Source organism: Monodelphis domestica, chromosome 6 (genome assembly GCF_027887165.1).
Source record: "Monodelphis domestica isolate mMonDom1 chromosome 6, mMonDom1.pri, whole genome shotgun sequence".
Lineage (NCBI taxonomy): Eukaryota > Metazoa > Chordata > Mammalia > Didelphimorphia > Didelphidae > Monodelphis > Monodelphis domestica.
The window spans coordinates 283,487,712-283,510,155 of NC_077232.1; the positions used below are offsets into that span (position 1 = coordinate 283,487,712).

Below are 22,444 nucleotides of genomic sequence, written 5' to 3' on the forward strand. Positions count from 1 at the left end.
TATGTGGGGAGGCCAAATTAGCAGCATGCATCAGGATGCTTTAGGTTTCTTCTAAACCTTTGAGTATGTTTTAGTCCCAGAGAAAATCTATGAAGTTTCCTTAAACCTTGATTTCTATCATTAGGATGGACCCATAGCCAGCCTTTGAAACCAGGCATACTGGTAGACTGTAGGCAACTGATCATATGCTGATTGAGAATATATTGGGGGTATTCTGACCCAACCATGGCTTACTATGAATTACCTGAGAAGCATCACAAATATCGCTTGGGTTGGGGGGGAAGGGTGCGAGGTGGGAATGTGAAGATAGAGGGCTCTATAGGAATAGGGAGAAGACACTTTGGAGGTATTTAATTTATTTTTTTTATTATTTTTTAATTGAAAACTTTAATTATTTAATTTGGAATATCTTTCCATGGTTACATGATTCATGTTCTTTCCCTCCCCTCCTTTCCCCACTCCCCCAAACCCCATAGCCAATGAACAATTCCATTGACTTTTACTTGTGTCATTGATCAAGACCCATTTCCATATTATTGATATTTGCACTAGGGTGATCATTTAGAGTCTTCACCCCCAATCATATCCCCATCGACCCTTGAAATCAAGCAGTTGTTTTTCCTTCTGCGTTTCTACTCCCAATTAGTCCCTAGAGGTATTTCATTTAGAGCAACATAGCTGATGAGAATCTTAAGCATAATCCAAGCCCAGAATGAGATTCCCCAAAGTTTGGTAAGATGAAAAAGCTTACCATAGACTATGACAGTTGCAGTCGTGCTTTTCCTCTTGGCCACGATATTTTTAGCAACACAAGTATAATTTGCTGTATCTGAGAGGCGAGCCTGCTTTATAATCAAGTTGTGGTCAATGGTAATATAAAAATTCCGATCTTCAACAGGATCGATTATTTCTTCATTTTTCAACCACTCCACCTATGGTGCATAAAAATATTAGATAAATCCCTACTTTTGAAAACTTGAACTTATTTTCTTTTCCTTTACACTTCATGATGGGCATAAAAGGTCTCCTGCCATGATATTGCAAATTGAGGGAAGATAATGTAGTGAGATCATACCAAGTATCACTCACCTGCCAAACATGCTGATTCTGTCTGTACCACATTGCACTCAAATGTCAATGAACCAATTGGGAAATATAGTGTTCAAATTGTTTTCATTTTCCTTTGCAGGTAGCAATGGGAGAACAAGTATTGCCAGGTTCAGAACCCAATCAAAAATAATAGGTTAAGCATTTCAAAGAACTCAAACCATTTGGTATTTGATTTGTTTACATTTGGCAATTTATTTCCTTTATTTTAGAAAGGAAAATAGGGATAGAAAAAATCTCAAAATCATCTCAGATTACATGTAGTTTTCATAGAACAAAATGTGGGCGATTTAAGTATAAATCAAGTTGAAACATATGGATTAAATTACCCTGAAAATGCTTTTATTTGAAAAAATATAGTAAAAATGTGTTTAGGGAATCATTTAAGCCAAAACATTCGAAAAATCATTCTACCAACACCCTGCTCACCCCATATAAGCTCATCTATCATCCATCCTCAAGTTAGTTATCTTTAAAAACAAAACAATAACATTTTAATCTTGATTCCCAAAGAATGAAGTGGCATCTTTCCCCCTCTTATTTACTCAGGGAAATCAGGCACTTTTAACATTTCATAATTTGTTTTTAAGAGTTCGAAGAAGTTAAGGAAACCTTTCAGTGAGAAGAGATCAATACTGATGCCATTTCCTAGATGTTCAGAAGCACCTCAGACTCCGGAGGAGGTCTGAAAATTCTTCATCAAACCTGTCAGTGTGTTTAGTGTAGCAAATATTGAACTTATATATAACTAGGGAACCCTATAATGACAGTCTTTAAATACAAATTTGATAGATAATTTGTAAAATGGGAACAAACAAGCATAGGAGGATATCGGTAGGACCAAGTATATGCATGACTTATATGTGCAGATTTGCAGATTCAAATACACATTTATTCTTTAATTCTTAATATGCTCTCTAATTAAATGTCATATCAATGTAGACTATCTCAAACAATGTCTAATTCTAAGAATCATTTATTAGACTTCAAATATAGATTGACACATTGTCAGGTCTAACATGTAGAAAATATCCAGAGAATCTGTATCTGCATTTATCTCTTTTAGTTTCCTATACTTTGGGCAGTGGAAGAGGTAAATTTAAGATTACTTTTTACAAAACAGAAAATTCACTCACAGATAATTGATAGTTGACTGTAAGTGGAATTAATTTGTGCCTATTTAATAAAATAATATAATCCTTTTTATGAAATAACTGTATTTTCAACCATTGTTTAACTTTCTTAGTAAAGGTAGTAGCAAAACCAGAATTAGTAATAAATGCAAAAAAAATGATATATCACAGCATTCCATGGCTCTAGATCACTATAACACATGATCCACAAGTCATCTCATGAGCCACTTACTAGTCTGAACTGTTTATATAATGGAGGGAAGTCCAAGATGTGCCAACCCACCCCCCTCAAGAATTGCTGGGATTGGGGTGGGGAAGAGGAAGGAATAATACAAAGTGTTGGTAAAAAGGATCTTCTTGAACAGAATTATAAATTTTCATTGAGGGTCTCTTTAAATAGTCTGTACATGGTCTACAATCTTGTAAGGAATCATGATTTGATCATTATAAAATTATATTCTTGTGATATATTTCACTCGCAGAATTCTGTTATAAAGGGAGAGAATGCCTGCTGCCATTCTAAATATCAATAATTTTATGTGTGGAAATTAAATTTTAAATTATGACAAAATAATAGCTGAATAATTATAAATATGGATGGGAGAAAATGAGATATTAACCATGAATGCAAGAAGATTGATGCTAGTCTGACTTGAATCATTTGCTTGAATTTTTCTAGAAAGAAGAAAATGGTTTAGAGATTTCAAATCTCTTCTGATCCATTCTAGCATATAACTACCATGTCACAAGTTCTTATGCTAAAAAAAAAAAAAAACCTTTCAATTTTTCACTGGCTGGAGTTAAGGTAATGTGAACTTTAAAAACTACTCCACTCTACTTAGACCATACTTCAGGGAAAGATAAAGTTGTGTAATCTCCTGATTGAACAATGAAGGTGCTTAGTTCTCACCTTATAGTGAAGCTAGAATTTTAAGCTAAGTCTATTTTTAAATCTAATACAAAAAGGTGTTAAGTAACTATAAAGGTTAAATCAATCACAAAAAGGTCATGTGCTCACAAAAGGTGAACTTAACAAAGAAGTAACTCTAAAGATATAATCAAATCAAAGAAGGTGAGAACTAAAAGTATGGGCAGTCCTGGAGGGAAAAAAAAATCTTTAATGTGATTGGTAGATGTGAAAATTTAGAGGAGGAGACACAAGGATGAAAGGTCTATATATTTGGGATTTTTTGTATCTATCTCACTTTCTTTCCCTGATCGGCGGTGGAGAGTTAGCTGAGAACTGTGTGCTGAGCCTTTCGGCATCTTAGTGTGGCTACAAACTATTGTCCAGTTTGGTGGTGAGTTTTTGGCTGAATTTTCTTCCCTTACTTTCTAACTTTTCCCTCTCAGAAGCCTTTAATCTTCTTCAGAGACCTAGAAGTGGGGAGTTTAAAACTCCCCCTGGCATAGGCCAGGTAGGAGAAATCCTATATCCTCTTTCCTCCTTCTCCTTAAATTCCTTCCCTCTATATTAATTAAATTACCATAAATTTCCAGACTGACTTGGGTATTTTATTGGTGATCATTTAAATCTAGATTTAAAGTCACAACCCTAAAATTATCTGACAGTCAGTAGTAGAAATGGTATCATGATGCTCTTCAAGTTTCCTGTTCTTTAAAATTTATTGTGCAGAGGGCAGCTGGTTGGCTCAGTGGATTGAGAGTCAGGCCTGGAGACGGGAGGTCCTGGGTTCAAATCTGACCTCAGACACTTCCTAGTTGTGTGACCCTGGGCAAGTCACTTAACCCCCATTGTCTAGCCCTTACCATTATTCTGCCTTGGAACCAATATACAGTATTGACTCCAAGATAGTAGGTAAGGGTTTAAAAAATTTTTATTGTGCATAATTCTTTCACATCTAAAATAAGGTCATGTCCCTCCTCACTCCCTGGTAACAAATGAGGTACCCTGGGGGCTATTAGAAATATTGGGTATTTTACCAACTCTTCTTGGGCAGTCATTATACATTTGTTGTAGCTGTGGCTAATCAATGAATTCCATAGAGCATTTCAGCAATACCTCTGGGGAGAAGGAAATTCTGTAGGTGTAGGAGCTAATGATGGAGCCCTGGAAATTATGTTTTATCCTTTAGGATTATGTTCAGTTTTGCAGATAAATTACTCTTGGTTGGAAGTTGTTATATTATGTTCCAAGCTTTCCTTTATTTTCTTCTATCTATTTGTCTTGCATGACTCTGCATTTGGTCCCTTGTATAGAACCTCTTTTCTATAAGGATGACTGCAGTAATTTTTTTTTTTACATATGAAATTCTGAAGTTTAATTATCACATTTGGGGTATATTAATGTTTTTGAAACGTATTCTATTTCCCCTTAGCCCCCTCATTTCAGTTGATCTGGAATGTTTTCTCATTTCTTTTTTTTAAACATTATTTTATTGGCCCTTTTCAAATGTTATTCATTAGCAACAAAGATCACCTTTTTTTTTCCTCCCCCCCACCCCCATTGGCGATGCGTGATTCCTCTGGGTGTCACATGTGTCCTCAACCAGAGCCCATTTCCATGATATTAGTAGTGTGTTCATTCAGAGTCTCTCCTGGATCATATCCCCTCCGCCCCTGTAGTCAAACTGTTGTCCTACCTCAGTGTTTTTACTCCCACTGTTTGTTCTCTGCTTGTGGGTAGTGTTTTTTTCTCCTTGGTCCCTGCAGGTTGTTCAGGGACATTGTATTGAGACTAATGGAGAAGTCCATTATGTTCGATTGTACCACAGTGTACCACAGTATACTTCCTCCGTGTACAATGTTTTCTTGGTTCTGCTCCTCTCACTCTGAATCCTGTTTTCTGATTTCTTGACTAACACTATCCTAGGTTTTTCTTTTATTATGGTTTTCAGAGAGTCTATTAATCTTAAATTATTTCTCCTTGGCAAATTGTTTTTGATAGTGAATTTCACTTGTCTTTTTTTTTTTGTAAGTCTACTTTGACTTTGCTCCATCATTTGTTATTATATCATTGAATTTTATTCTGTTTTTCAATATTCACTCTTTAAATAATGTTTTTTGGGCTTCCAAATGAAGTTATTTACAAGTTTTCCTTCAAGAACTTTAATCTCATTTCTAACTCTTGTTAGAACTTCTTGTCATTTAGTAAGTAAGCCTTCCATCCAAATTTATTGTCCTATTGGGGACTCAGTTTTCCCCCTTCTTTTTATGTGACATTTATTCCCTTTATTTAAAAAAAAAATCCTTACATTCTGTCTTAGAATCAATACTGTGTATTAGTTTCAAGGCAGAAGTAAAGGATAGGAAATGGTTGTTAAATGACTCACCCAGGGTAGCATAGCTAAGAAGTGTCAGAGGTCAGATTTGACCTTCCATATCTAGTCCTGGAGCTCTTAATCTGTTCACCTACCTATGTGCCCCCTTGATCTTTATTTCTGAATACATCACTCCTTTACTCAGATCTCTTGAAACAAAGAGCAAAAATGAAAAAAATGAAAACCATTTCAATGAAACTAATTAAACCATCAATCAATTCTGAGAATGTTCTCAACTTTCTTTTTGCCAATTTCAGACAAGAGTATGTTATCTTTTACCTGCTTCCTGCAATCTTTCCTCCATATTTATATACTCTTCCCATGCATCCCAAGGGACATAGTTTTTGAATGGATTCTACTTGAAATGACTACAGGATTTTCTCTTTGGGGATTTCAACTCAGGGTTCTTTAAGCCCATGACTTTTTCATATTTCATTATGAGTTTTCTTCCATGATAATTTCTTTAATCTTTCTACCCAATCTTCATTTTAGATCTTCACTTCTGGATTTTGGGCGATTGAGGAAAGTTTCAAGCAGTCACAATGAGTATTTTTAGTTTAGAGTAGGGCAGTCAGTCAAGCTGAACAGTAAGAGATTCTTGAATCTGTTCCCTCTAGAAATTTTATCTAGAACACTGGATTGGGGATAATGACCCATATGAGGTAATGAAACCTGTAATCCTAGACTCTTGGGTAGGGCTCTATACTCTGCCACAGACCTGAATTGGAATGATGACCCATGAAGAAGCCCAGTCCTGTCTAGAAGCCTTGGATGAGGCTCCCCAACTTGTGCTTTACCTCTTCCCTTAGTTCTATGCAGAAATTCCAAGAAAAATATGTCCTATCCCTGACTCCTACTAAAGCCCTAGGGGAGGCAGGTGAGAAGAGGTCACAGTCTTGGACTGGAATGCTGATCTGGGTCAGCAAGAGACAAAGAGCTAGGAACCATATTCCACTTTCAGTCCTGCAAGGAGATATCAAGGCTGGGATGAGGCTTTACTCTCTGAATCCTTTCTGCTCCCTCTATCACTTCTGGAAGAGTTATGAATCAAAGGTTCCTGAGTGGGTGCTGTAAATTAGGGATTTCCATTCCTGACATCTGCCCCTTCCAACAGTTGTGGGTTAGGTAGTAGAAGGAACCATACTGGATCAGATAGGGAGCTTATGGTGTGATTCTTAGGAATTTACTATTTTTTTTTCTGGAATTACCTCACTGTGGTTTTTCAATGCATTACCTTAATCATAATTAGGGACGGAAATTACTTTTATCACAGGAAAAGTCAAAGGGACCATCATCAGTAGCTTAGGGACAGAAAGTTTATCTAGCTGGAATGTAAAACTTTACACAGAGAAGTACACATAATTTCCATTTTGTTAGAAAATAAACATAAAGATAATCTAATAGAAACAAAAGAATCTATTTGGCTAGAGGTGACCTGTTTTGACTTCTGAATTTCAAAGTGATCTCAAACTGCAAAGTTTAGATTGCATTGGTTCCTGGAAGCACATGAGAACTAGCTTATAGCAAAAAAGGTAAATTAAAAAAAAAAACCCAGGGGTATTTACTGGATATCAATAGCAGTACTATTATGAAATGAATGAAAATGAATAAGGAATATATAATTTAAATTTCTCTTAGAATACAAACAAGGTGAAAAGGAAAAGGAAAAGTTTATTGCCAAGGTATAATTTGGCTACTGCCAAGTCTCGAGTGAAATTTGTAAAATGACTACAAATATTTGACAAACACAAATTGCAACTGCATTTTCTCAGATACTTTCTACAATTCTCATTATCTCATGAAGTGGGTATAGATAACAGCTGGGGACAATGTGGAGGTGCTGTCTGCTGATGGAATTTTGATGACGGGCTAACACTGGTAGAAATGAATGACTTCTCCCTAGTGATAGCTCTAGTTATATTCTTCCTGTCTTACTTCCTGATCTTTTCATCTAATTAGGTCAAGTAAAATGACATGCATTATGCCAGGCCATTTCCTAACAGTTTGTACTTAAAAAAAAAAAGTATGTATTTTAAACCATCTTCATTTCCAAATATACCCCTTCTCCAGTTCCCTCCTCCAGAGGACCATTATTTGTAACAAAAAAGAAAGTAGTGAAGGCAGAAAAACAAAACTATCCAATGTATCGACCAAGTTTATGTGATGTCTGTTTTCTCATCTTTTCTTTGGGGTCTCTGGGTCATTATAATTAGATAATATAATTTAAGTTTTGCTACTGGTGATAATCTTTCCATTTGTATGTTTTTATGTAGTTTTTGTGTATATGTTTTCCCTGGTTCTGATTACTTCACTTTTCATCAGTTCATGTTAGTCTTTCTATGCTTCTATATGTCCATATCTCTAATTTCTTATAGCAAAATAATATTACATAATATCCATGACACTCTGATCCATGCATATCTATTTTATTTACAATGAACTGTATTTCTAAAAAACTTAATGGGCTGGGATTTAGTGAAATTCATAGATGGACTATGACTAGTAAAACTCATAGAGATTAGTTTTCTAGGGTTACAAAGCTGCAGTGAAGGATTTGACCCCAGATCATTCTAAATATATCAGGCTATCTCTAACTTTGTTAATAAATCTTTTTCTTACTATAAATATGGGTATATACATATTCATGTGTATATATAACACTTGGATAGAAAAGCATATTTAATAGACTATTGTATATAATAGAATTAATTTTATAAATATTACATATTATACACACACACACACACACACACATATCAGCAACCAGCATTTTTTAAAAGCCACTATGTTCTGGGTACTATGATAGGTGCTGTGGATACAAAGACAGAAAGGAAACAGTCTTTGCCTTCAAGGAACTTATAATCTCTCAAAGGACATAATGCATATATGGGAGGAAAGACAGAGACAGAGAGACAGGGAGGCAGAGAGAGACAGTGAGAGACAGGGACAGGGAGAAGAAGGGAGGGAGAGAGAGAATATAATTTTTTAGAAGGAAAGTTTAGGGGACAAAGTTTGATTTGATTTCCACAGAAGTCTCTTAATTTGTCATAAAAAACTTTGAAACATCAATATGGATTCAATAGTAAAGGCACCATTACCAATCCAATTATGAATTTGAAGATTCTGTGGACACTAGGTTTCTCCTTTCATTTAACTCTTTAATTTATGAAATAAACATATTATGGTGACTCATGATTTGATCATTTTACTGTTTGGGCTTTTTATTTTTTTGCTAATTTCTAAGCTATTAGCTAAAAATAAAACTATCAGAAAAAGAGAAGGACTGAAGCTGGCCATAAAACCATTAAATATGCTTTTAAGGCATAAGTTGACTTCAAGAGTTCAATTAAGAATTTAATCACTATCTTTTTAGAAAACTCATATTTAAATTTAGTCCCTGATTCCTATGTATTTTCCTCTATTTTTAAAATCCTCAAAGTTGGAGAAAATATAATAGCCATTTATATAAATGTTTACTCAATTAAGTGTGGAACACAAGAAATTAACCATATATTTTTGTTTGTTTTAATATGATCATATAATGTTTTCCCATCATTGTTTAGTCTGATGTCAGTGAGAAAATACATATATTAGATTTATATTAATAGGAATTGATTATGGAAAATGTACAAAATTTTAAAGCAAATGTCTAGTGAAGGCCTTTTATTTGATCATTTATTTCTTTTTGGTCTAGCTTGCCATTTCTCCCAGTTATGAGCATTGAGTAATACTTTGGCTATTTGTCTTCCTTGATTTTTTTAAAGAATTTGTAATTGAATTGATAGAATCCTTGACTATGTCCTGGTAGATTAAGGCCTAGATAATAATTAATTAAACCTTTCATATTTTCTCCAAGTTTTTATTTTAGCTATATATAGAAATTCTAATAGTTTCATGAATTTATTTTATAGTATGTTACTACCAAATTTTTTTTAGTCAAATTGTTATCGGCAGAAGAAGTATCTTTGATTAACCATCCCGATCCCCCCCCCTTTTTTTAACTGGGAAAGATTCTAGTGATTGTTTATTGCAAATTATGCTAGATTTTGAATAAATATAGATTTGGAAGATAAATGTTGTATATATGTATACAATTATACATACAACATTTATCTTCTGTCTTAGAATCAATACTAAGTTATGTGTTCTAAGGCAGACCAGTAGTAAGGGACAGGCAATTAGGGTTAAGTGATTTACCCAGGATCACATTGCTAGGAAGTATCTGAGGCCAGATTTGCACCCAGGATCTCCTGTCTCAAGTCCTGGTTCTCTATTCACTGAGCCTCTTAGTTGCCCCTTAGATATGTATTTTAATAAATTCTAAAAATGATCTCTTTATGCTTATGCTTCAACATAAATGTTCATTACACTTGGTCAAAATCTTTTTGGCATCTATTATGTAATTTTGGTTATTTTTATTTATTTTTAATATCAACAGTCATGTGAATTATTTTCCCAATGGACTCATTCTTGAGTTCTTTATACAAACCCCATATATTTCTTTAATCTTTTTGCTAGGATGTATTTAAAATATTCATCTAAGTGAATATTTATTCATTTGCTACTTTATATAGTCTTCTACCTCAGTTTATCTTTCCCTAGTTTATATGTCAGAAACACATTTATCTCATTAAAGGAATTTTGTAAGATGCTTTCGCTCTCAATTATTGATAATAGTTTTTGAGGCATATGTGGTAAATGATCTCTGAAAAGATAAGGGGTGTTCAGAATCTGCAATCAACAACTATTGAGAATTCCATTGGAAATAGATGATTAATTTAAAAAACTCAAAATAATAGAACATGAAAGAGATCCTATCTAACTTTTCAAAATTAGAGTTTCCTTCAACCTTGAGAATTTTGATTAGTGAATTTGATTAGTGAATTAGTGATTTATTCAAGAAACATTTGCTAATAGTTTATGAATATATTATAATGAATATAGTGGGTAGCAATGCTTTTTTTTTGAATAAAGAAAAATATGTCCAATAAGCATTTCTGCAGGAAATTTATGGTAATTAGATAAAAATTACTTTAGTAATAAAATCTTATATTAAGATCACATATTATGGTTTGATATATTTTATATCCACTAGATGGCAAAAGAGGCAGCATGGGATGGTGAACAGAGAACCAAACTTTGGGGTCTTTAAGATGTGTTCAGGTGTGGATTCTGTCACATATTATCTGTGTAATCAATATGTTTTTTTCTTCCCATTTTCCCAGGCAACCTCAAATTGTAAAACAGTTGCCTAATTGCATTGGTAAAAGGAATTTCTTTATTGAGAGTCCCTATACTAATGAAATCACTGAATTTGACAAATAATGAAATGCAGTTTTTTTTTCTATCAGTCCCAAAATCTGAAGAAAATTATAACAAATAATACCATAAGAGTGACTTGTCTTAGGGCCAGGACAGACTTATTTCTGTCTGGATGCCATGAACAGAAATGAATGATAACAAAAAATAATAAATAAATGAATTAAGAAACAAATAGATTAGTAATTAACCAGTTAAACAAATGAATGAACAAACAAACAAACAAACAAACAAGTTAATTCTTAAGGCGCTCAAATCCCATGTAAATTTTACATGAAAATAGTAAAACTTCATGGTGACATGTCAGTGCATGCTGCAAAGAGTTAATATCTAATACCTTGAAAGATATAATAAAGTAGCAGACTAATACACCAGTATCTCATTATTTTTCCTAAACAAACCCCTATGCTACAAGAACAAATCCTAAAATATCATTGAGGATTTACCCAATAAAACCATACTAAAATCAGAGCCCTATTATGGATATCATGGAAGTCTGGTCCTTGTATGGACTATATCCAATGCTGTGTCCAATACAGAGTATATCCAATCCTATATAAAATGAATGAATAAAGGCATCTTGGATTCAAAAGATCTGGAGGACACCTTGTTTGGTCTCTCAGCTCTATAGCACTCTGTAGTGTTTGCAGTATATGCAGCATAGATACTGTGAGGAGCAAAGAACAGCCTTCTAGCCTCAGGAGAGAATCAGCTAAAAGGAATCTTAAGGTGGGAATGAACTTGATGAGATCAGTGCTATATAGGAACTAGTCCTCACAGAGACTGAGGTGCTATAGGGAAGAATATTGGCATAATTTATCTGTAATCTAAATGTCCTTCCTAAAAGTGAAATGGTGTTGATTGGTTAAATAGTATGGAATGCAAGTAACTACTTCCTGACACTAGGAGGAATCACCATTGGAGGCTCAATCTGATGGAGGCAGAGAAAAGATTACCTAACCCTTCATAGTTATGTCCTTCAAGTTTAATGACTTCAAATGATGAGCAAATTAATTCGAAAAAACAAACAAACAAACAAACAAACAAACTAGAAAGAACTACATAAGATAATGAAGAGTGAAACGAGTAGAATCAAGTTAATGTTTGAAGAATAACTTGTGAATGTTCACCTCCAGAGAATGAAATGAAAAATGGCAAGACAAAAGAAATATTTTTTTTTTTTGCTAGAGAGGCCAAATAAAAAAAAAAATTAAAATTAAAATAAAGAAATTTGTTGACCAAGTGTAGGAACTTGGCCAAGAACAAAACACTTAGGCTATAGTCTTATAATACCTGGATATAATATTGACTCACAAATTTCCAGAAAAAATTTTTGGTGAGATATCATCTTACCAAATATTCATAACTTCCCAAATCCATGGAATGGAAAACTCTTAAAGTAAAGAGATATAGTAGAAAGAATCAAACCACATAGGAACAGATGAAAATATTAACATTGTCATGTTGTGCCTTAGTCCATCCTTATTTCCCAGTGTTAGGGGAAGCTCAGTGGTACAGTGGAGATAGAATACTGTGCCTATAGTCAGAAGACTTGAGCTGAAAGCCAGCATCAGACACTTACTAGCTGTGTGACCCTGGAAAAGTCACTGAATCTATTTGCCTCAGTTTCCTCATCTGTACAATTGATATAACAGCACCTATCTCTCAGGGTTGTTGTGAGGATCTACTGAGATAATGCTTGTAAAGTTCTTAACATGGAGCCTAGCACACAGCAGGTACTTAAAAAATGCTTATGCCCTCCCATGTGCTCCTGAGGAGTGTTCAGTGAATCTTTGGAAGATTAGGTTATATCATGCAGCTTTCAATGAATCCCAGAAAAGTCAATTGTTTTGTCCTTAGTTCAACTGAATACTAAACAAGTTTTATTCTAACTTACCAATTGATAAATATAAAAAAAAAAGTGCATTTAAATTCTTTAGCAGAACAGCAATTGAGGCCACATTAGCAATGAAGGAAAGGTTCTTAATTCATAACATTATTTGGTTTTCTGTTTTCCTATCTTTGGGAGACATGGAGAAAAGCTGATGACCACAAATGATATAATTTTTCTGTCCTTGATATCTTATGTTACTATAGATATTTTAAAGGTATCACATAAGAGTATCAATCCTATCACCATTATCAGGCAGTATACAACCCAAACGCTAATAATATGTGCAGGGCACCTTGTAGTTTTCTTCTTTCCATTCTATTCCCTTGTGAAAGACAGATGTGTTGTGTCTAATTATTCACTGATTGGTATCGGGAGATGCATTAACATAATTGGCACATTTGTTCTAATTAACAGAGGGAAACTGCCACATGCCACCCAACATGAAGAGTGAGTCTAGGAAAAATCTGCAGGAGAAGTCAAATCTGGTCTCCATCAATTCAGAATACTTTAAATGAGGTACCACAGTGATACAATAGTATCATAGGGCAAGCATGTGTCCCAAAGATCATGGCTTTTTAAAGTAGAATAATTATATGAACCTATATTAATTAAACAAATAATCATATAAAGGGGAAAGCTAGCATGAGTCAGTTATCCAATGCATAAGCAGCCAAGCCAAGCTACTAGTATAAACTAGAAGTTGAAACTTCTTGCCAACCTCTACTACTGCCTTATAAAGCACAGGAATTACTTGAATCATTTAACGTCTTAGAACAACGTTTGCTGGACAGATATACTTCAATGAGTCATGTGCCCCCCTTTAGCCTTTCACTAGATGGTGATTGGACTCCATTTCATCCAGTTTTCAAAATTCTAGTACCATTTTTGTTAGTTTGCTTCTGACCAACTAGTAACAGGTAATTTTAAGGCATCTCCTGGTTTCTCCTTGCCTGGGTATTTCTTCTTTAGAGAATGAAAATGAGCACATTTCATTCATAACAATAATTTAATGGCAAATACAGATATTTTAAAGCGTAAAAGGCAAAAAATACTTGTCAAAATATGTAGCATTCAATGATAAAGGCTATATCTCAGAGAAAAGAAGGGCTCGCTGAGTGTGTTCTGGGGTTACACTGTACTAAGTTTTCTCCTAGCTGTGCCAGGAGTAGAAAGAGGTATTACATTAGTAGGATGTTATTGTTAGATTTTTCAGATAAAAAAACTTTCTTACTGCCCATTGCACAGGATTCTGGGATTCTTTAGTGAACATGTGACAATGTATATTTTTAAGTTTTGAAAAATAATGGTGTGGAAGCAACTTGAAATTGTATCTCCAGGAGACTGTGAAAAAGTAGGCAGGGAATAAGACAGCAAGTGAAAACTTTAGTGACATTTTGCTCAGTTGTTGTTACTTTGTCTGAGCTGCCAAAAGAATGAATTTGTTTTCCTGCTGAGGAAACACTCCTTTAAATGCACATATGTCCAAGTTCATTGCTTTGGAGAACAAACTCCCAATCCACTGTGGGAACTAACTTGTCCTGAAACCCTAAAACTTTCAGCTTTCATTTAAAAATATCATTCAAGCTCAACAAACTTTTAGTTTTTAAGTGCCCATAAAACACTGAAGATATTTATGCTCTTGTGATTTATACCTGGGATTTCATAGGTAGAGGAAACTTTTACCAGTTCAGATCAGTTCTTGTTCTATCTTAGGAAATGAGACTTGTCAAAGGTCACACAGCCAGTATGTATAACGGACTGAAAGTGAACTTAGTTCTACTTTATTTTAAGGCCAGTTCCCTCCTTCCTCTATAGCATACTACCTTTCTATTGATTAAATCCCTGCTATGTACCAGGCAATGTTGGGCACTTTATATATAAAGACAAAAATGAACCATTTGCTTCCCCCCAAGGAGTTTACATTTTCTTGAGTCGTACATGAGTAGTTTCATATGAGATATATTGAAAACTCATTAAAAGTGCATTCATTAAGAACCTACTACATGCCAAGAACTCTCCTAGCTTCTGAGGACATCTAGCAAAAAAAGAAATGGTTTCCCCTCACTTGAAACCCTCGCCCTGTTGGAGAATAAAAACTTCACTAAGACTTTTGAGAAACTGTGCATATATCATTAATATAAATTGATTGAGGTGATACTAGCTGTTAGGTAGATTAGGAAAGGTTTTATGTCCTTGAGTTGAATTTTGAAGGAAACAAGGACTTCTAAGAGGAAAAGGTGAAGATATAGCATGTTGCAGGCATAGAAGTGGGCACTGCAATGTCTTAGGTGGTAAACATCAAGAAGTCCAGTTGTTTATATTTTTTTTAAACAAGGTGGCCAGATAGGAAGCTAATGAGATAATATAGACATTAGCAAACAGTGAGCTTTTATTTTCTGCTCCTATGATTTTTTCAAAAACATAGTAAGTTTGCGATCACTCAGTCAGTTTGACTGACAATTCAGAGGGATCATCATTTTGTTCTTTAGAATTTCAAAGCTAAAGGGGATAATGGGATAATCCATCCTTTACAAAGAAAAACATCTAGAGAAAGTGCTTCTTTTATTTTCCAACATTCTCTTCTAGCTCTGTCTCTGTCTCTTTTTTCTTTCTTGTCATCCTTTTCTTCCTTTTCATTATTACCTGGGCCAACAAATATAACCTGGCTCCTTTCTGCCTTTTCAGTTTCCTTATAACTTACTTTCCTCCACATTCTATGTGATCCAGGGACAATGGTCTATTTGCTGTTCTTTGAACAAGACACTCTTTCTCTCAACTCATGGCATTTTCACTGACTGTCCTCCATGCCTGGAACTATTTCCTTCCTCATTATTTCCTGGATTCCTTCAAAACTCAATTAAAATTTCACCTTTGATAGGAAGTCTTTCACAGTTCTCCTTAATTTTAGTGCCTTCCCTCTAAGAGTATGCCCAATTTGTCACATTATGCATATGTGTGTGTGTCTCGCTTATATGTAGTTGTTTGCTTATTGTCTTGCCCTTTAGAATATTAGCACCTCAAGAGCAGAGAGAGTTTTCTTTTCTTTTTGCCTTTCTTTACATATTCTCAGCTTTGCCATAATGCCTAATACATAGTAAATGATTAATAAGTTGACTGACTGACAAAATTCACTGTGGAATTCTTCCTTGTTGAAGTGAATTTCTGGATATTTTATATTAAAATAGCTGAATGATGTTGGCCATTCATTTTATGTTAAGAAAAATTCACTGAACAATGTGATAGCATGAAAGAGATTCCATGTTGCCTGAAATACATGTTGAATATATATCTTGAATAGAGAGGCTGAATTTGATGGGTTATCATGAAAAATACCTTGATGTCAGTGTTCTTATGGGAATTCAGAGGATGAAACGATATAAAGATTACATCTAGCCTACTAAATGAAAGATAGTGACACAGCAGTGTGTGTGTGTGTGTGAGTACTGGAGTGGGGAGAGACTTGAGGAATTGAGTACCAACCAGAAGGTAACACAATAGTCAGATATGAGGTGACAAGAGCTTGAAAAGAAGAGGATGTATAAAGGAGATAAGATCTGGAAACTGATTGGATATATTGGGTGAGGGAGAGTAAGGTGCCAAGAATTACAAGGAACCTGGAAAAGCTCTATGTAGATTTATGACCTTGATGGCAATATAAAAACTTGGAAGAGAGGTGGGTTGGAGGGAGGTGAGTTCTGTTTTGAACATGCTGAGTTTAAGAGGACAATGGCTCATCCACTTTGAAATGTACACTAGGCAGTTGGAGATACATGACTGGAATACAGAGACTAGGGACGGATATTATATATACCTGGAAGAAAGTTATATAAAGATAGTGGTTGAACTCATACAAGTTGACAGGGAGTTTAGCGAGAATAGAGAAAGAATGTGAAGGAGGTGCTGTTTGCCTAAAGGCCTTGAAACATTGTAGAACCTTCTTTCTGGATGAGATTCGTAATCACTTCAAAGAGTCTGGCCCATGTCTGACCTATATGATAGGCATTTGGAGGAATAGCTGGGGGCAGGGCATCACTGGACAATCACAGTGCATCACTGGACAAAGAGATGAGGCTAGGATCGAATCACTCAGTTGAATCAGTCTTTGGAAGATGATCTACTCAATGACTCCAAGCTTCTTCCTAGACTAAAAGTTCATATTTTAAATCATTAAAAGGATGTTTCCTTTTGTTTTAATACAAAATCGCTTCCCAGTAACCCTCCTGCAATTCCCCAGCAAAGAGGAAAGCAATCTGGATTAGCTTTTGGGACAGAGCTTGTGAGTACATCCATAGTTAGTGTGCAAGACCAGAATAAAATAGCCAGACAAGTAAATGGAGAATCTAGAGAAGAGGGAATTGTCCAAGAGTATCAAATGCTAAAGAAAAGTCAAGTAAGTAATGAGAAAATTGCTGACAATTAAGAAGATCACTGGAAAATTTTGACAGCGTTTCAATTGGAAAATGACTTTGAAAGTCAGACTACAGAAATTATAGAATAGACTGAGAGGAGAAGTAGAAGCTTTAGAATAGAAGCATTTTCAAGGAATTTATCTGAGAAAGGAGGAGAAAAAGAAAATGATAGCAAATTTGGATGGTGTAATATTTATTGGAAAGATGGGGGCATCTTTCTCCTTTGCCCACCGAGCAATATTACCTCTCTCCCCTCAACTCCTCCATACCCTGCTACAAACCTTCATTATCGCCCTGTTCTTCATATCCTCCCCATTCCCCCAATAAATATTACTATGGTAGGTACAAGTGAGTATTTTTAAGAGTGGAGGAAACATGGGCATATTTTGTAGACAACAGGAAAAGAAGCAATAGACAAAAAGAAGTTGCAGATGAGAAAGACAATGAGAGTGGTGGCAAACTGCTGGTGAAAAGAGGGAAGGATGGGATCATGGTATATTTAGAAACATTGGTCTTGGTGAAAAGAAGAGCCACCTCTTCATCAGAGAGAAGGAAGAGATAATGGAGCTTAATATTTAGGTATTATGAAGTGAGAAGATGGAGAGAAGGGTGAATTAGCAGTGGGTGCCTCAGTTTTCACAGGAATGTATGAGGCAAAGTTTTTGCTGAGAGTAGGATTAAAGGAATGCCATGGAAAGTATGAGAAAAGAATATGTGAAATAATCACTGTTATTTGTAAGTAAAATAAAAAGTCAGAGAGGTATACAATGGCTACCCTGGTATAGTGTGAGCCCAAATGATATTAGATCACATAAATATCTATTAAACTTAGTAATCATCATAGTTTTATGATTTCCTTCAGTTCAGTTCAGCAGCATATAAGAAGCAATAATGGAAGAAGACAGTGGAAATAATCTAGCATTTGCATGAACTGTGGTAAGTCAACAAGGGATCTGAGAGAAGAAGGTCATCTAGAATTCACTGGTTCACTAAGAAGCTGAGGCTGGGAAGAGAAAGATGTCTCCAGAATAGGGAATGATGGCCTGAGAAATTACTGATGGGTAGGGGAACTGGAGACAACAATGATGAAGAACTAGGAAGAGTAAGGCACAGGGGAGAGATGGAATGATGGATTATGATCACATAAATAACTTTCATAATTACTGAATATAGGAGGGAGTGGTAGATCATTCGTGTGTGTATCTATGGTAGGAAAAGAGGATTGAGAGGTTAGGTGACACTAACATGGCTAATGAATTCTCAACTATGAGAATGGGTATCAGGATGAAGGAGATTGTGAGCAAGGTATTGAACTTATTGAGAAGAATCAGAGGACGTCCTGGCTAAATAAGTGACCAGGATCTGAATTAGGTGATCAGTTTAGATAGAGTAAAACTCAAACGTGGAACTGTTGCCAAGTCATAACAGAAGAGTCTGACAGTGGTAATGGAGAATACAGAATATTTTCTCTCCCCTTTTAGGACTAGTGAGTCAGAATGCATAAGAGATGGTACAAATAATGCCAGAAAGGAAAGTCAGGGATACAGTATAATAACATGCCAGGACATGGAAAGAGCAAGAGAGGAGGAGGTTTACAACAAAAGGAAATGTGTTACCTTTCAGCACTTAGCATAGAGCCTGGCACACAGGAGGTGCTTCATAAATGCTAGTTAGATTTCTGCTTGTTAATTATAGAGGCAGATAGATCTAGAGTGAGACATTGTGTATGATGGGGGAGGGTAAGATTAAAGTTAATGGGAAGGAGAGAATAGGTATTAGAAATTGGGAAATGGAGATATTCTTGGTAGTTACGGGTTCAGAATCTCTGGGATGAGAAGATTGAAAAGAGGACTATACTACCTAATAGGGAATAGAGGCAAGGAGAGAAGCAGTGAATCGGAAGGACTCTTGCACTGATGGCAGATTAGAAGTTTCAACCTTTTGCATTGGCTCAGTAATCCTCAGCAATTAGTTAACGTCTAACACTATGGTACAGAAAAGTTTCTGTTCTACATGGATGGAAAAAGTTTCCACTTTGGAAGTCCCTGATACAGCTGAAATAATGGGTCCAAAACAAAAGAGGAAGAAAATTCTTAAGACTTAAGCTGATAGGGTTGATAAATCTCAGAATTAAAGATTGCTCATTTTAGTAAGAAATTCCAACTGAGGGCACTGGGCAATGAAAAGCAATATTTTCCTCAAAATTAGTATTCATGCCAACTTCTACTTCTCTCTGTAAAGGCTCTTTTACCTGCAGAGAATACAAAATGCTTCCAAGGTGGCAATATACCTCCATGGAAATGCAAGCACATGGATTTCCAATTAAGAGATAATAGCCACAAAGCATGAAGCACCTTCATGAAACAAAGCAAACAGCAATCATTTAATAATCAATTAGATGGAGGTGACTACTTGATGCTGAATATTTGGAAGTGCCCTGTTGCCATAACCAGCCTTTTATATTCCTTGGCAGCATCAGTTGAAAAGAGTCTTTTCCACATTTACCTTGAGTTAGCAAAATAATTTATTCTTTTGCACTCCACCCATATTTTTTCCCACTTGCTAATTAAAGATGCAAATGTTGATAAATATGATGAAGGCTTCTAAATACAACTGGGTCACTAAGTTGTACTCTGTTCCCTGTTCTTCCAATTAAACTCCTAAGAGAGACAGTTCAATTATAATTAGGGAGGCAATTATCCCCTTGTTAAAGGTGTGACAAATCACACATTTTCGATTAAAATTTAGTTTTGTTTCTTATGCCATATTAACTAATCTTAAATCCACTGATGTTTTGATCTCTGACCCCTGTAAAAGAGACAATTAGATAAAACTGTATTGAGTAGTATTTTCCCCCTCCTTGCTCACTATGCAATCTCAACATTTTTGTTTCATCTAAGGCACAAACAAAAATGAGCAGATTTATAGGAGAATATTCTGCTGTTCTGGAACTAAACTCAAGTATATAGCGAAATCAGTTTCTTTACTTTCTAGCAAAAAGAAGGAAGTATATCTATGAAAAGTGAAGAAACTGGATCACGAGGGTGGAGGATGGGATCTGGATACCTGAATCTAGATTATAGAGATTTATTTGAAAAATGCTATTTAATTATTTTTGTTTTATTTTGAGACTGGAACTCCACATTTTGCCCAGGTTGAAATTAAAGTAGCAACTCAGGGTTATGATCCAGGAAGGAATTGGCACAGGAACTTTGACTTGCTCCATTTCTGATCTGGTCTAATTTACCTTCCTTAAGCAGCTGGTGAGCTCCCTCCATTTTTAGGGGTTCACCATATTGGTGAGGTACTCAGTAGGGACGCTAGATCAGCTTTAGTTCATATTTAAGAAAGCCATCAGCCTCAGCTTGCTCAGTAACAGGGAATACAAGTATATGTCACCACACCTAACAATTTAAATAATTATAGAAGATATAAAAATGTTTTAAAAGCCAACATTTATTCTTTTGCATATTTAATCCAATTTCTCAACTCTCCCTGGGAAGCATAGCTACCATGAATGAGGTTTTGCATGACTGATTCCAGTCAGCAATTGTTAGTCAAGGAGAGTATACGAATTACTCTCCAAATGTCTTGTTCGTCATTACAAGTATATCTGGAAATGTGTTTATCTCATAAATAAGGAATCACATTTATGTAGTAATAATAATAGCTAACACTTACATATTTGTTTAAGGTTTCAAAAATGCTTTTCTCAGAACTTTGAAGTCTGTAGGACAAATACCATTATCGCCATTTTAGAGCTGAAGGTATTGAGGCTATCAGAGGTTAAGTGACATGTGCTATCATCATAGCTGACAAGTTTCCAAGGCAGTAGTAAGACCCAGGGTCTTCTGACTCCAAAAATGTAAAATACACTTGGCAATAGGAATCTTAGTTACTGATAATAAGCTGGCAGCATGCCCTGGTCATGTTATATCATTGGCATGCTCATTCTTTATCTGATATATTTACTTCCTCTGGAATATTATTTAAAAAGCAAGCAAGAAAGAAAAGATGAGCCTCAATTTCTGCTTCTTTTGTCCCAATAGCTAATCTTCTAGAAGACTGTGTAAGTTATTAGCTTTGTCTTCAGAGAAACTTGATTCAAATAATTTGTCTACTGGTCAAGTCACTTTCTTTCTGGGTCTCTGTTTTCTTATCTAGAAAATGAGAGGTTTGGACTAAGGTCCTTCTCAGCTGTTAATCTATGAGCCCATGATCTTTTAAGAGTCACATTTCTGTTTAACTATGTTTCAGTACTTTAAGAATATGCTTCAAACAAATAAATGAAGTATTAAACAAAGAATACATCCATCTCTAAATTAAAGTAATCATGTAATCCTTCAACCTACTAAGTTACCCTTCATCTTTTTTTTTTAATTTATTTCACCCTCTTGAGCAAATGGCAGTAATAAAGTGTCACATTAAGATATTCATTAGCCTCTGGTCTTTCTGATTATAATAGTGTTGAAAAGAGTCTACATAGAAGCTGTCTTAGGCTGCTCGCCAGTCTGTGTGCTTGATCTCTCTTCTGACTTCAAAAAGGAGAAAGAAAAACACATTAAGAATAGTTCTTTTTAATGTCAAATGGGTATATGATTTTTGAGCTTGCCAAGTGTTAATTGGTCTCTTCCTCAATGATGGTACAAATAAAATTCACAGCCAATTAGCTTGAAGTCATGAATCTTTACTACTTGACAAAGTATACCGCTCTGCTATGTAGCTTAGAAAAAGATGTGTAATTATTAGGATCTCTTCTCTTTGGAGATTTTTGCTGAGATCAGTTCACTTTGAGATGCATTGAGCAGCAATAATATGCCTATAGATATACATGCTACCTCCATGATACATGTTTTGGTTTTTAATGTAGTATAAGGGAAGAGGTTACATGAGACTTTTTTAAAAATGCAATTAAGGAGACAGATGTATCTACTAGAACATTCACAGATGAAATATTGACAGTGATAACTACTGCCTTCCTATAATCAGACTAAATCCTATTGTTGATCTACCTAAGAGGACATCAGGTTTTTCATTGCCGGAGGAGCTGTACCCATGGCTAAATCTTAGATCTGAGAGGATCAGCAGCAAAACCTTGCAATGTCACTTTTGAGGTATTTCTCTTCTTGAAAAATTAAGAAAAACACCTGTAGGAGTGTTGCCATGTTTTCCATGTGGTATGTTCAATTGTAAATGTCAACCCCAAAACAAAGCTTCAGATTGGTATGGAGGTTCTTAGATAATTTATTAATAAGGTTTGTATTTTTTTTAATGAATTCAATCTGAGGTCCAAGAAAAGTG

At 35.1% G+C, this 22,444-nt stretch overlaps 1 protein-coding gene across 4 annotated transcripts in view; it reads right to left on the reverse strand.

The window, feature by feature from the left end:
• UNC5C (unc-5 netrin receptor C) overlaps positions 1 to 22,444 on the reverse strand; it is a 411,855-nt gene that overhangs the window by 99,445 nt on the left and 289,966 nt on the right. For all 4 annotated transcript variants that reach the window (XM_001365174.4, XM_007495711.3, XM_056803309.1 and 1 more), the window contains exon 5: positions 752 to 932. In XM_001365174.4, coding sequence (XP_001365211.2) covers positions 752 to 932 — 181 coding nt within the window. The remainder of the gene's footprint in view (positions 1 to 751; positions 933 to 22,444) is intronic.